The sequence below is a fragment of the Musca vetustissima genome, unplaced genomic scaffold (assembly GCF_032173495.1).
Source record: "Musca vetustissima isolate MV318-11 ecotype Yass unplaced genomic scaffold, APGP_CSIRO_Mvet_v1 utg2253, whole genome shotgun sequence".
Taxonomy (NCBI): Eukaryota; Metazoa; Arthropoda; class Insecta; order Diptera; family Muscidae; genus Musca; species Musca vetustissima.
This window is the reverse complement of record NW_026888442.1, coordinates 742,391-756,408: the sequence shown is the minus strand read 5'-3', so window position 1 is coordinate 756,408 and position 14,018 is coordinate 742,391. Positions and strand designations below refer to the sequence as shown.

General features: G+C 31.6%; 2 protein-coding genes across 2 annotated transcripts in view; one reads left to right on the top strand and one right to left on the bottom strand.

Moving 5' to 3' along the window:
- Positions 1–14,018, bottom strand: part of LOC133336309 (uncharacterized) — a 424,576-nt gene that overhangs the window by 188,359 nt on the left and 222,199 nt on the right. The window lies entirely within an intron of this gene.
- The window catches only part of LOC133336298 (probable serine/threonine-protein kinase DDB_G0282963), a gene marked incomplete at its 5' end in the record, with an annotated part of 62,730 nt that overhangs the window by 6,247 nt on the left and 42,465 nt on the right, over positions 1–14,018 (top strand). Inside the window, one exon of the mRNA XM_061544581.1 lies at positions 6,255–6,323. Within this exon, the coding sequence (XP_061400565.1) occupies positions 6,255–6,323 (69 nt within the window). The remainder of the gene's footprint in view (positions 1–6,254; positions 6,324–14,018) is intronic.

Sequence of the window (14,018 nt, the reverse complement as noted above, 5' to 3'; positions counted from 1 at the left end):
GGACATTCGGTATCATCAAGGACTCCAACCACTGCAAAAATTCAAGATGGCATTGTTTCTAGACAACGATAGATGGCAGCTCCATCACCTAGAAGACCAATCATCTATTTGAGTGGAATAAAAATAGTTATTAACGAAACTAATACAAGGATGCTTCGTGGAAGCCTTGTATTTCCAAAAGGAGTACCAGGAGAATAAAGTAGATAAAGTCTTAAAGACTGAAATAAGTCTTAAAAACGAGCAGGAGGTTGTCTCTAGAGATAAATCTCATCTTCGATTTTCCCTTTCTGACAATCATTAGTGACAATTCCTTGTCGACTACTACCACCTGCATTAACAATTTACATATCCCTACTCCAATAGCAGCAACCTGTAGCACAGACAACCAATCTCATACCCATCGAATTTTTATGTATTTTTACCGGCAATTTTGTTAAATGTAAATGTTAAACAAAACGACGGAGGAACGAAGCTACAAAACACATAAAAGACAAAATGATGATAATAGAATCTTGTAGTCATTGCAAAGTTGCCTTTGGTATTGCATCCTCTTCCATGATATTAAACTGAATGTGTATTTTCTTTCTTCTTATTATTTCCACACACGCACTTCGAACGACAACGCATTTAGTCACTTGAAATCCATGCGCATGCGTGATGCAATGCGATTTTATTGACTTTTTTCAATTAAAGTTTTTTTTTTAATTTTTTTTCTTTTCTCATGCTAAATGCTATTAACACAACTCACCGACAAGTGCAGACAGCATTAATGCCTTTTGGTCTGTAGTCGCCTTGGCAGTCGCAATGACGACGTGTGACTATTTTTCAATATTGATTTTCTTATTCTTGTTGAAATGGATATAAAATTGAATTGAATTGTCTTTTGATGTTAACCGTCATCATTGGCTGAATGCATTTTTTGCAAAAGAAAAGAAAAATTGATTCACACGCCGCATAATTATGCGGCATATGTGAAGACTAGTCACATATACAAGACTAGTGTGTGACTAGAATACATTTAAGTCCAGGGAAGATAGATTTTTTAATTAGCTTATTAGGAGTTAAGGAATGTTGTTGCAATAAGGAAAATTAGATTTTTTAAATTAAAAATTAATGGGAAAAGTGAAACATGGATGGATTTCGAAATGTATACATAATTTTATAACAATAAGTCCATAAACACGTCTTCCAAATTCGTTTAGAATACGATCAGGCATCTGCGAACACAATCACAATATTATCTGGGAGCATTATACATATTAAATATCTTGTAAACTTTAGAAAATAATCTACCAGTAGAAAAAATACCCTTCAATATATTGGGTTTCACGTTTTTAATTACGTAGCCCCTAAAAGTATGCACCACACATGGGAAATTGTTTTAAAAAATATCAGAGTACATTATTTTCTACTAGAAAACTTCGTAAGCGGAAAGGGAATAAAAAGGAATAAATAATATTTTATATGGAAATCGTGAATACTGCATAATTTGTTGTACCATAATTCCGAAATCCACTACTATTCCTACATCTAAATTTAATAACATCTGGTGCTTCTTCCGAAATTTCTTTCATTTTTTTCCATTATACGGAATCAATATTATAATTATATATCTTAGAAAATGCCTACAGGTTCCACATTTAGTTCCATTCAGCACATTTCGAATACATAGCTACACATTTTCAAGGCTACCACCATATATCAATCGTACTTCTAATTTCACTAAATTTAGTACCAGTTAATAACAAATTTTGGATTTTCAGCTCTCTCCGTTACCCAAATCCAAATTGTTCCAAAATTTAGTGCATTTAGTACTATTCGTAAACCTACATTCGAATTTCCAAAGCCGTCTCCATAGCTCAATCCTACACTTCAACAGTAAACTAAATTCCAAATCTCAGGATTTCAGCCATATCCATTCACCCAAATCCAAATTGTACCAAATTTAGTACGATTTAGTACTTTTCATACTCATAAGTAAGATTTTCTAAAACTACACCAATCCTACATTCTGAATTCCTCAAAACTCCAGATTGTACCAAATTTAGTACTTTTCGTACTCACAAGTACCAATTAAAAAAACTACCCCAATCCTGCTTTCATATGGTAAACGTAAGTCCAAATTTAAGAATCCACCTCTATCTGCTCATCGAAATCCAAATTGTACCAGATTTGGTACCATTCTGTATTTTTCATACCCATATTCCAAAATTGTCTCAATCCTACACCGATAGTAATCATAGTTGCAGTTTTCAGGATTCCAGTTCTATACGTTCACCAAAGTTAAAATTGTAGCAAATTTAATCACTCTACAATTTAGTACTAAATATGGTACAATTTAGTACTAAATATGGTACAATTTAGTACTAAATATGGAACAATTTAGTACTAAATATGATAACAGTAATTTTTATTCCAAATATAAATTTTCCATCTCTATCCGTTCACTCAAATCTAAATTGTATCAAATTTAATGCTAAATATGGAACAATTTAGTACTAAATATGGTACAATTTGGTACTAAATATGGTACAATTTAGTACTAAATATGGTACAATTTAGTACTAAATATGGTACAATTTAGTACCAAATTGTACCGATTAAGCCTTAATCCGGGGTCAATGACCCTTAATCCGGGGTCAATGACCTTTAATCTGAGGTCAATGACCTTAATCCGGGGTCAATGACCTTAATCCGGTGTCAATGACCTTAATCCGGGGTCAATGACCTTAATCCAGATTAAGGCTTAATCCGGGGTCAATGACCTTAATCCGGGGTCAATGAACTTTAATCCGGGGTCAATGAACTTTAATCCGGGGTCAATGACCTTTAATCCGGGGTCAATGACCTTAATCCGGGGTCAATGACCTTAATCCAGATTAAGGCTTAATCCGGGGGCCATGTCCTTAATCCGGGGTCAATAACCTTTAATCCGGATTAAGGCTTATTCCGGGGCAATGACCTTTAATCCGGGGACAATGACCTTAATCCGGATTAAGGCTTAATCCGGGGTCAATGACCTTTAATCCGGGGTCAATGTCCTTAATCCGGATTAAGGCTTACTCTGGGGTCAATGACCTTAATCAGGATTAAGGCTTAATCCGGGGTCAATGACCTTAATCCGGATTAAGGCTTAATCCGGGGTCAATTACCTTAATCCGGGGTCAATGTCCTTAATCCGGATTAAGGCTTAATCCGGGGTCAATGTCCTTAATCCGGATTAAGGCTTAATCCGGGGTCAATGACCTTAATCCGGATTAAGGTTTAATCCGGGGTCAATGACCTTAATCCGGGGTCAATGAACTTTAATCCGGGGTTAATGACCTTTAATCCGGGTTCAATGTCCTTAATCCGGATTAAGGCTTAATCCGGGGTCAATGAACTTAATCCGGATTAAGGACTAATCCGGGGTCAATTACCTTAATCCGGATTAAGGCTTTATCCGGGGTCAATGACAATGAACTTAATCCGGATTAAGGCTTAATCCGGGGTCAATGACCTTAATCCGGATTAAGACTTAATCCGGGGTCAATGACCTTTAATCCGGGGTCAATGACCTTAATCCGGATTAAGCCTTAATCCGGGGTAAATTACCTTAATGTCCTTAATCCGGATTAAGGCTTAATCCGGGGTCAATGACCTTAATCCGGGGTCAATGAACTTTAATCCGGGCTCAATGAACTTAATCCGGATTAAGCCGTAATCCGGGGTCAAACACCTTAATACGGATTAAGGTTTAATCCGGGGTCAATGACCTTCATCCGGGGTCAATGTCCTTAATCCGGATTAAGGCTTAATCCGGGGTCAATGACCTTAATCCGGATTAAGGCTTAATCCGGGGTCAATGACCTTAATCCGGATTAAGGCTTAATCCGGGGTCAATGACCTTTAATCCGGGGTCAATGTCCTTAATCCGGATTAAGGCTTAATCCGGGGTCAATGACCTTAATCCGGATTAAGACTTAATCCGGGGTCAATGACCTTTAATCCGGGGTCAATGACCTTAATCCGGATTAACCCTTAATCCGGAACCAATGATCTTAATCCGGGGTCAATGGACTTTAATCCGGGGTCAATGACCTTTAATCCGGGGTCAATGACCTTAATCCGGATTAAGACTTAATCCGGGGTCAATGACCCGAATGTAGCCTTAATCGGTACAATTTTGTACTAAATTGTCCATATTTATTACTAAATTGTACCATATTTCGTACTAAATTGTACCATATTTAGTACTAAATTGTACCATATTTAGTACTAAATTTGATACAATTTAGATTTGAGTGAACAGATAGAGATGGAAAACTAATATTTGGAATTAAAATTACTGTTAGAGTTCGTGATTGAGGTAGTGTTTGAAATTCGAACTTATATGTATGAAAAGTACTAAATGGTACTAAATATGGTACAATTTATATCTATGTGAACGGATAGTGCTGGAACCTGAAATGTTTGATTAAAGTTACTGTTAAAGTGTCGAACTGAGGATGTTTTAGTAAATCGGACTTACGTCTACGAAAAGTAAAGTATGGTACTAAATTTGGTACAATTCGGATGTTGGTGAATGGATAGGCTGGACGCCTTAAATGTGGACTTGAGATTATAATTGAAGTGTATGAATTAGGAGTTTTGGTACTTATTGGTACGAAAAGTACTAAATTTGTTACAAATTTCACATTGGTAAACGTGTAGAACCTGAAATCTGCAACTAAGATTACTGTAGGATTGAGGCAGGTTTGGAATATGAGTACGAAAAATACAGAATGTTAGCAAATCTAGAACAATTTGGATTTCGATGGACAGATAGAGGTGGATTCTTAAATTTTGGACTTACCTTTACCATTTGAAAGCAGGATTGAGGTAGTTTTTTTTTAATTCGTACTTAAGAGTACGAAAAGTACTAAATTTGGTACAATCTGGAGTTTGAAGGAATTAAGATCAGTGTTAAAGTGTAGGATTGATGTAGTATTAGAAATTTTTACTTATGAGTATGAAAAATACTAAATGGTACTAAATTTGGTACAATTTGGATTCGGGTGAATGGATATGGCTGAAATCATGAGATTTGAATTGTAGATAGCTGTTGAAGTGTAGGATTGAGCTATAGAGATAGCTTTGGTAATTATTATAGGTAGGTAGACTTTGGTAATTCTAATTTAGGTACTAAATGCACTAAGTTTTGGAACAATTTGGATTTGGGTAACGGAGAGAGGAATCGATGTAGCGGACACTTCGCTTGTACACAAATAAACATTAAGCATAACTATTAAATAATTTTCCATGGATCTCCGCATGTTGTGAAATTATTAAAGATTTTTCAAGGGTCTCCACAAGGTTTGGATTTATTTATTTTTTATTGCAAGGACCTCCACAGAAGCGTGGATTTATTAAAGAATATGTCTGTAATAAATATTGTTTGTACCAAATTCAGTACCATTTGGTACACATTAATAGAAATTTTCAAAACTTCTTATATTTTCCAAGCGGTGATACTAATACCAAATTTCTGGGTTCAATCACTTTACACTTTTATTAGTATAGATTTTGTAATGAGGGGTCCATAATTACAACTTCCTAATTATTTTAGATTTTGGTCAGGCATGTCTGAAAACTATCACAATGTCTGGGAGAATTTTATCTTCTGAACCATAAATCATATTTTACCAATAAGAAAAAATCCCTTAATCCTTATTAAATTACGTAGCCCCTAAAATTATGCAGCACTATATTATGACTAGAAAATTATTTTTTTTTTTAAATCCTGAAATTATATTATTTAAATTTCCATAATTGTTGTAGTATTTTCTTTAGCTATGGTGTACAACTATATATATATATTTCCATTTAAGCTTCACTGTAAAAAATCTATTTAATTTGTAAAATTTTAATAAAGTTTACCTTTATGTTGCCATCACTTCATATTCATGACATTCGCACATTATACATACACTCGCTTTTCATTAACTCAGCAGCATTCACACCAGCACACACACACACATTCATTCGCTTTTTAAAAATCACATTTGTGTTCCCTTCCTTTCCATTTTGTTATTTATCCTTTATTTCATTTTGATTTTGTTTTCTCTTTTATTTCCAATATTCACTTGTTTATATTATCCTTTAAAACCTTCCTGCATCCTACCTTGAAACCAACCCATAACAACAACAACTCCAACAACAAAAAAACAATGTGAATGAAATCTGCATCGTGTCAATCATCTACAACAACAACAACAAAATTTGCACTACAGCAGGATAATCTACAGCGTCGACTTGCTGATCTTGAGGCGGCATTCGTGCGATTAGAGCAAAAGTTAAATAAAGTGAGTACACACCCACCCTACATACATGTCTCGTATCTACGATATTTTTTTGCATATGTTTGTATGTATGTATATAGAATAGAAGATTTGTAAAGTGGCATAAAAACAAATGAGTAAAAGATAAGACAAGGGACCATCAAAAAGGTCCCACAAAAAAAATTGATGCTGCTGACGATAATGATAATGACAGTGGCCTGTTTTAATAACTGTAAGGAGTTCATTTGACATTTATATATCTTTTATGTTATTTTCGTTTCATTTTATTTTATTTATTTTTTTCTCGTTTCGCTTCCATTTAATTTCCTGCCTGAAGTGTCAATATATGTCCACAGAGTGTCCATAATATGTATCACAACAAAATACAAACGATGAACATATTTTTATATATCCCACAATATGTCAATGTGTTGAAGATGGCATCTTCTTCTCCTTCTTCAGCTTTTCTTCCATTCAATGCTGGCTAAAATAATGTTGCAGTCTGTCTGATCCCCTGCCATTTCTGTTCATTCGCCTAACATTTATTATTCAACTGTCAACCATAAAGAAAACAAACCATGAATAAAATCCCATAGACAAAAACAACAACAAAAGACACCCAAAAGCATAAACACTTTGTGTTGTGTGTGTGTGTGTGTGTTTGGTGTCAAACTCTAATCTTCTAAACATTTTGACCATTTCCTTCTTCTGCTTGAACTCCTCCATGGACACATAAAATACACGAGTCGCCATTTATCTCTTTTCCATGTCCATACATATGTTCAAATTTCTTCAGTTCTTCAGTATCTATCTCTCCATGTCCAATGTCGAAAGCATTAAATTTGTTCCGTTCTGGGGGCTTTTCTTTATTTTCGCCGTCTTCATGGTATTCTTTTTTATATTGGCTGCTTTCTTTTGTCCGACAGTAATGGCATAAACATTTTGCACTTAAACACAGCCCCAGCCAACAACAAACACGCATTCTCGACATCACTACATCGTATCTACATATGTAATGGGGAAAAAATGTTTGCTGACTTAAATGGGCAGAGCGATGTTAGTTACTTGCCTTGGCTGCTTTCTTTGCTAGCTTTCTTGCCACACGCTTACCGCAGGCAATTTAATATTATTATTCATGTGGTCGAATTGGGTAGGACAGTGCGGGGTGAAATTATTGTAACGGAGTTTTAAATTAGCCAAATAATTGTCATTGCAGACTTCTTTAATTGAAAGACAGATATTTACAAATAGCCCCTAAAAGTATGCACCATACATTTTAATAAAATCATTAGATATATTTTGCCAGGGATATTTGTGTGAAATAAAAGGAAAGATTATAGAATTGTTTAGCTTACAAAATGTTTAAAAATTCTATGTCACTATATTTTATTTCTTTTGGTTACTCCTAAAAGTATGCACCATTCAATATATATTTTTTTTTCTATTTTGTATCACTGTAACACATTTTCAAAATTTGTAGAGCTATTAAGATGAGACATTTTTTAGGTGTGGAAGTTCTAATGAAATATCATATATTAAGATCTGCACGAACATTCAAAATTGCCAATTATTTTCAGTTTCATGAAAAAAATTGAATAAATTATTTTTGAATTTGTGCAGCAATCTGCAATAGGGTAGCTAGATCAGAATATAGAAAATGGATAACAGTCTGGTGATTACTGTAGATATATCATATGTGTAGACCGATATTAATATTGAATTTTTGAATGAATCGAAGATGTAGTTTTTCATCCGACTATATTGAAACGTTTTTACACCACCTTCAATTAGTATCTATACATGTAGCGCATACTTTATTTTTTCATGAAATTTTTTAACCTACTGTGAACCAAAAAATCCAAATTACAGCCATATAATTTGAACTATTTTACCAATACCCCAAATCTTGAACTATATTAAATATTTAAAAAAAAGAGACTTATAAGCTTTGCAATAGTTTATTTCGTTCAGAAATAAATTTATCACACATTTTCTGCTATAGAACAAAATGTATTTTTACTGTTGGTTGTAATATTTACCCCAAAAATATGATTAATATTATTTTTAAAAAAATTGGGATAACTTTATATCGATAATTTTATATCGAAGACTGCTTTTTATAATTCTCAACTGTTCTATAGAATTTACCAGTACAAAACACATATTCAAACCGTGTTAAAGGTCTTTACTGAGAAATAAATTCCCAACATATGTGGCAGATTTGAATTACATAGCTCCTAAAAGTATGCACCACACATCTATGATTAATTCACATATAATAATTGTACAATTTTTCTTATGAAAACTACATGATTTAATTAAAGAGAATAATATTCATAGATATGAAGATAATTTTTCTCAAAAAAAAAAAAAAATTCTCAGGAACAAGTTTTATCTCCAAGTTGTGGATAATTTTCCTCTATTATTTGTTCTTATTTGTAGAACTCTGATATATGTAAAAAATCTCAAAGGTTTCAAAAAAGCGGTTTAAAAATTTAAATTAGATAAATTGTTTTCTATCAGAAGAGTAATTCCCCAAAATACATTTTTACTTCTAAGTTGGATGTTTTTCCATTAAAAAAATCTGAAAGATTTTCGATTTTTTTATTTTATTTTTTAAATCAAAAGTCGGTAGGGAAAATCGTTAGTATGCTTTTGAGATTTGTGAAAGATAACTTACAATTTAATGAATGTCGCCATGGCTCCTAAAAGTATGCACCACACATCTCTAATATTTAATTTTATTACTCTAATACCTGTTTTTAATGTCGATGTACATTATCATAATTATGATGATAGGAAACTATTTTTCCTGGTTATCCTTTATTTCCTAAGAATTTTGTTTACGAAATTTCAACATCAACTCTAAATAAATTCAATATTCACCACAAAATAAAAAAAATATATTCAATCGTGTCTTAATACAGTGAACACCTCGATGAACTGAGCACAATTTTTTCCAAACAGTGAAATGCCGCAAAAAAAGGGATTCTATTGTTAATTTCCAAGCAAGGAAGGAAATATATGTTCACGATTTTTTTCAATGGACTTCACTTTATTTTGGCGTAGTGCAGTGCGTAGCCGAGTTCGAATTCCAACGAAGTAGAAAGAGTAAAAAATTATCATTTTTAAATATTTGTAAACAATATGCTTCTATAACTCTCCAGATGAAATCTACCCGAATCCCCCTAACATTAGAATAACCAACATGGGGAATGGCAGCGTATAGTTCCACTCAGAGGAAAATATCAACACTAAATAAACAAGTACAACAACCACTGCACAAAGTCAAGGAGGTGTTGCTTCTAGGCCACCATAGATGTAAGCACCTAGGACAGTTTCCAAAGAAACTAACACAAGAATAGGGATAAGTAAATCGACTTTTGACTAATCGATTAATCAACTTTTTGTTTTGCTTTTAGACTTTTAGTCGATTTACTTATCCCTATTCTTGTCGATGTTGACTTGTGACCTTTGAGTAAATCGCAAAGTAAACTTTTTAAGATCGACTTTCGATTTTCTTCATTAATACTTGGTTTATTGTCAAAAAGCCTAAACTTCCCAAAAATTACATATTCCATAACTTTATTTCGTCTGATGACAACAATTGATGTATAAAAAATTAAATTTTTAGTCGATTGTTAAAAGTCGAAAATCGATTTTGAGCAAGTTTTAAAAAAAATCAAAAGATCGAAAAGTCAAATTTTTAGTCAGTCTACTACGTATCCCTACACACGGACTAATCGAGTAAGAATGCAATGCTTTGTGGAAGATGAAGGAGATTCCATTTTACAATATTAGGTTATATTTTATAATATCAAATCAATATGAAATATAAAAAAATATTTTACGAAAATGTTCAGACATGTCTGATGATTTTCGGAATCTCTTTTCTCTCTCTCTCTACTTTAATATTATTTTTTATGAGAGAATATTTACTGGTAGATAGCGTTTTGAATTCATATTGAATGCAGTATATGAATATATTTTACGAAATTTATACGACATGTCTGAAAATATTCTAAAAAAAAAATAAAACAATTTTGTATACGAACAAACGAATAGTTTGAAATATGTACATATTTAATATACAAAAGTGCAAGTATCATAAACATACACTTACCATTAAATTAAGTAATAATAGTTGCCAAGTCATTTAATTAATATTTCGTCAAATTGAAAATCCAGCTGATAACTCCTTCCTTTTTTCCTTTTAATATTTTTTTATATTTGTTTGCTATTTATCCAATTCCCTTGGTCAAATACTGTTTTTGTTTGTTGGCATGTTGACATTTGAGCAAACAAACTTCCTCGCTTTAATATCCGTTCGGTAATATAACACTTTCATTTCTGGATGGCTTAAACGTTTGTCGGTTTAGTTGGCTGGAGGGCCGGCATTCTTTTTTTTACTGTTTTTCTTTCCCTATTTTTTTTTCTTTCCTCTTATGCCTTTTGGTTGCTTAATATTTATGTATGCTTAAGCATATCCCATACATGTGCATTAAATAAACAAGAAAAAATAATAATAATTACATACAAACATATCTATGACAAATGCACAAATCATGTACATACAACACACATACATTTCCTGGGTTATTTTAAAAAATGGAAATAGAAAAAGGGAAACTGTTGTGTTGCTTTTCCTTCTAGCCGTTTTCCTTTGAATTGAATCCAAAAGACAACAAACACAACGCTGAAATAATATTTTTGCAGTAGCTAAAATATTAAAAGCCAAAATGAAACAACAACAACAACAACTACAATTACAAGACGACTTGTGGGTCGTCGTTACAGAAGCTTAAAACAAGAAAAAAGGGTGTCTTCGTTGCATGAAAGACATTTCATTAGCCAGCCATTTGTTTTGTGAGCGTGTGTGTGTTTGGTTGTGTGTACGTTCTCTTGTTTTTAGCAAAAACCATTCAAATAGGACATTAATCCTGTTGATGGTAATGTTTAGTTATAAACCACCGGAAGGGACCCACCCACTCATACTGTAAACAGACGCACTGACACTCACACCCGCTCTCTATCTGACTAACTGCCTATCATTCCCGGCCACACTTTAACTCACCGCCCAACACTCACTCAATCGCACACATACACACACTTTATCATTTACAACTAAGCCATAAATACACGAAATGCATGAACGTACGTATGTAGGTACGAGTACATGAAACTGTGAAATGTTTGCCCGGAATTTACAACGTCCTGTAACTTGTTCAACGATTCCTTTCAAAAAAAAAGCAAAGAAGAGGGGTTGTTATTTGTGGGCAAAATATTCAATTTTTTTTGTAATTCAACAGAGATGGGAGTTTTTCAATAACCTAACACAAAATTTTAAAAATTAAAAAATCCTGTGTGCGTATTAATAACTTTTACCATAAAAAGAAAAATTTCTTCGTAATGAAAACTGCAATTTTTGTATATCCCAAAGCATTTGGAATATAATAATTAAAGGCTACTATTTTAATATTTAATACTTTTTTTCAATTTTTTACGAAATGTATCCGATATGACTGAAGAAAATCGAAAGACAAGTTTATTTCAAAACGAAGTAAGTTTCCTTGTTTCCTCTTGAAAAATTAATTGAATTTCTTATTCACAATTATTATGGAAAATCTTTTAAGATATTTTTCCGTCATGTCTGAAAAATGTTTTATATTTTGTATTTCTTATTTAAAAATTATTTTAAAAGAATTCCATGCAAAATATTTTACAAACATTCCTAAAAACCTTCGTTGCGAAATTTATGCAACATGATATATATTCGGAAGGCATATTTCACTCTCTATATATTGAATTTTATTTATTAAAGAACGATTTACATATAATTTATATTTAAACATATTTTTTCAATGTGGCATAAAATACCTTTTTACGAAATTTATCCGACATTTCTGAAGATTTTTGGAAGTCGAATTCCCATCCCAACAAAAATTATCTGATTTTTATATATGACTCTCCAAAATGTTTGTGATTCTCATAAGAAACCCTTTTACGATATTCTTTCGACTTTCTGAACATATTCACATTTAATATATAATTTTTTTCTAGCGATAATTTGTTTACTTTCTATTAATTTTAATCAAAACGTATACGACCCATCATAAAAATCACATTTACGATATATATACGACATATCTGAAAATAGTCGGAAGTCAAATTTACATTCAAAGTAACTTATTTTTCCTTTCTAAATTAAATAATTTCATTATGTATATCAAATTCTATAATTAATAAATCAAAATACTGATTTACGAATTTCTTTCGACGTGTCTGAACATATTCGGAAGTCAATATTTTATACGTATATTATTACTAAATATGATCAATTTGTTTCTTACATTCATTTCAACTTATTTGCACCATAAAAACGTCATTTACGAAATTTATCCGACAGATCTTAAAAAAATCGGAAGTCAAATTTTTCACTGAAAACAAATTATTTGTATAATATAAATGCTAAATATGTATTAATAGATCCCAAAATGTAACCGCTGTGTTTTAAAATTTATTTTACGATATTTCTCCGACAAGTCTGAAGATTTTCGAAAGAACATTTTATGATTGATAAATTCATGTAACCAATTTTTAAGAAAAACTGTTTTACGATATTTTTCCAACTTGTCTGAAGATAATCGGTAGGCAATTTATAATAATTTTTCGTACAAATTCCATTAAGTGAAGTTTTTTTTTTTTTGGTATAGATCATGTTGTTCAAAATATCAACGACGTGTTATAAGAATCTTATTTCCGAAATTTATCCGATATGTCTGAAAATAATCGTCAGGGAATTTTTACTATCGGAAAATTAAGTTTTCCCAGTTATTGAGAGAATTGATAAATTCAGTTTTCTTTTCTAAATAGAATGTTTCACTATTTCACTTCATTTATATTACAAAATAAAGCCAATTTCACAGAATCCCTTTTTACGAAATCTCTGCGACATGTCTGAAAATGTTCTAAAATAGTTTTAATTATAAAAAATGCAGAATTCTTTCAAAATAAAAATGTATATATTATGTATGAGCTCTATTTTACAAAATATATATAAAATTTCCCATAAAAATCTCATTTACGAATTTCATCCGACATATCTGAAGATATTCGTAAGTGTTATTTTCACTGAAAATGCTATCTGTATTATTTCTCATTCAATAATATTTATGTATCCTATTTCATAAAATATATTGATCTTCTTATAAGAATCTCTTACTATATTGATACGACATGTCTGAAGTTATTCTAATGAAATTTTTCCAGTCTAAGTAAATTCAGAATCCTCTTTAAATGAAATAATTTGTGATATATGGGTTGTATTTTATCAAATTTGTAAGATATGTTATACAAATTTAAGTTACAACATTTATCCGACATGTATAAAGATAATAAGTTCAAATTTCCACTAAATTTCCACTTCTTAATCAAATATTATATATACGAATTATAGCTTAGCTTAGATGTATCCGATATCTTTGTTACTACGACATTTATTCGAGATGTCTGCAGATAATCGTAAATTAAAAATTCCTTAGCAGGATGATATTAGTTCGGAAACTATTTTAGTGCTCTATTCGTTCTAGAAAATTTTATTATTTTTGGATAATATTTTATAAAAAATACTTGACGTGTTCTAAGAATCTCTTTCATTAAATTTATTCGATAAGACTAAAGATATCGGTATTAAATATTTCACATTCATATCGTATATTT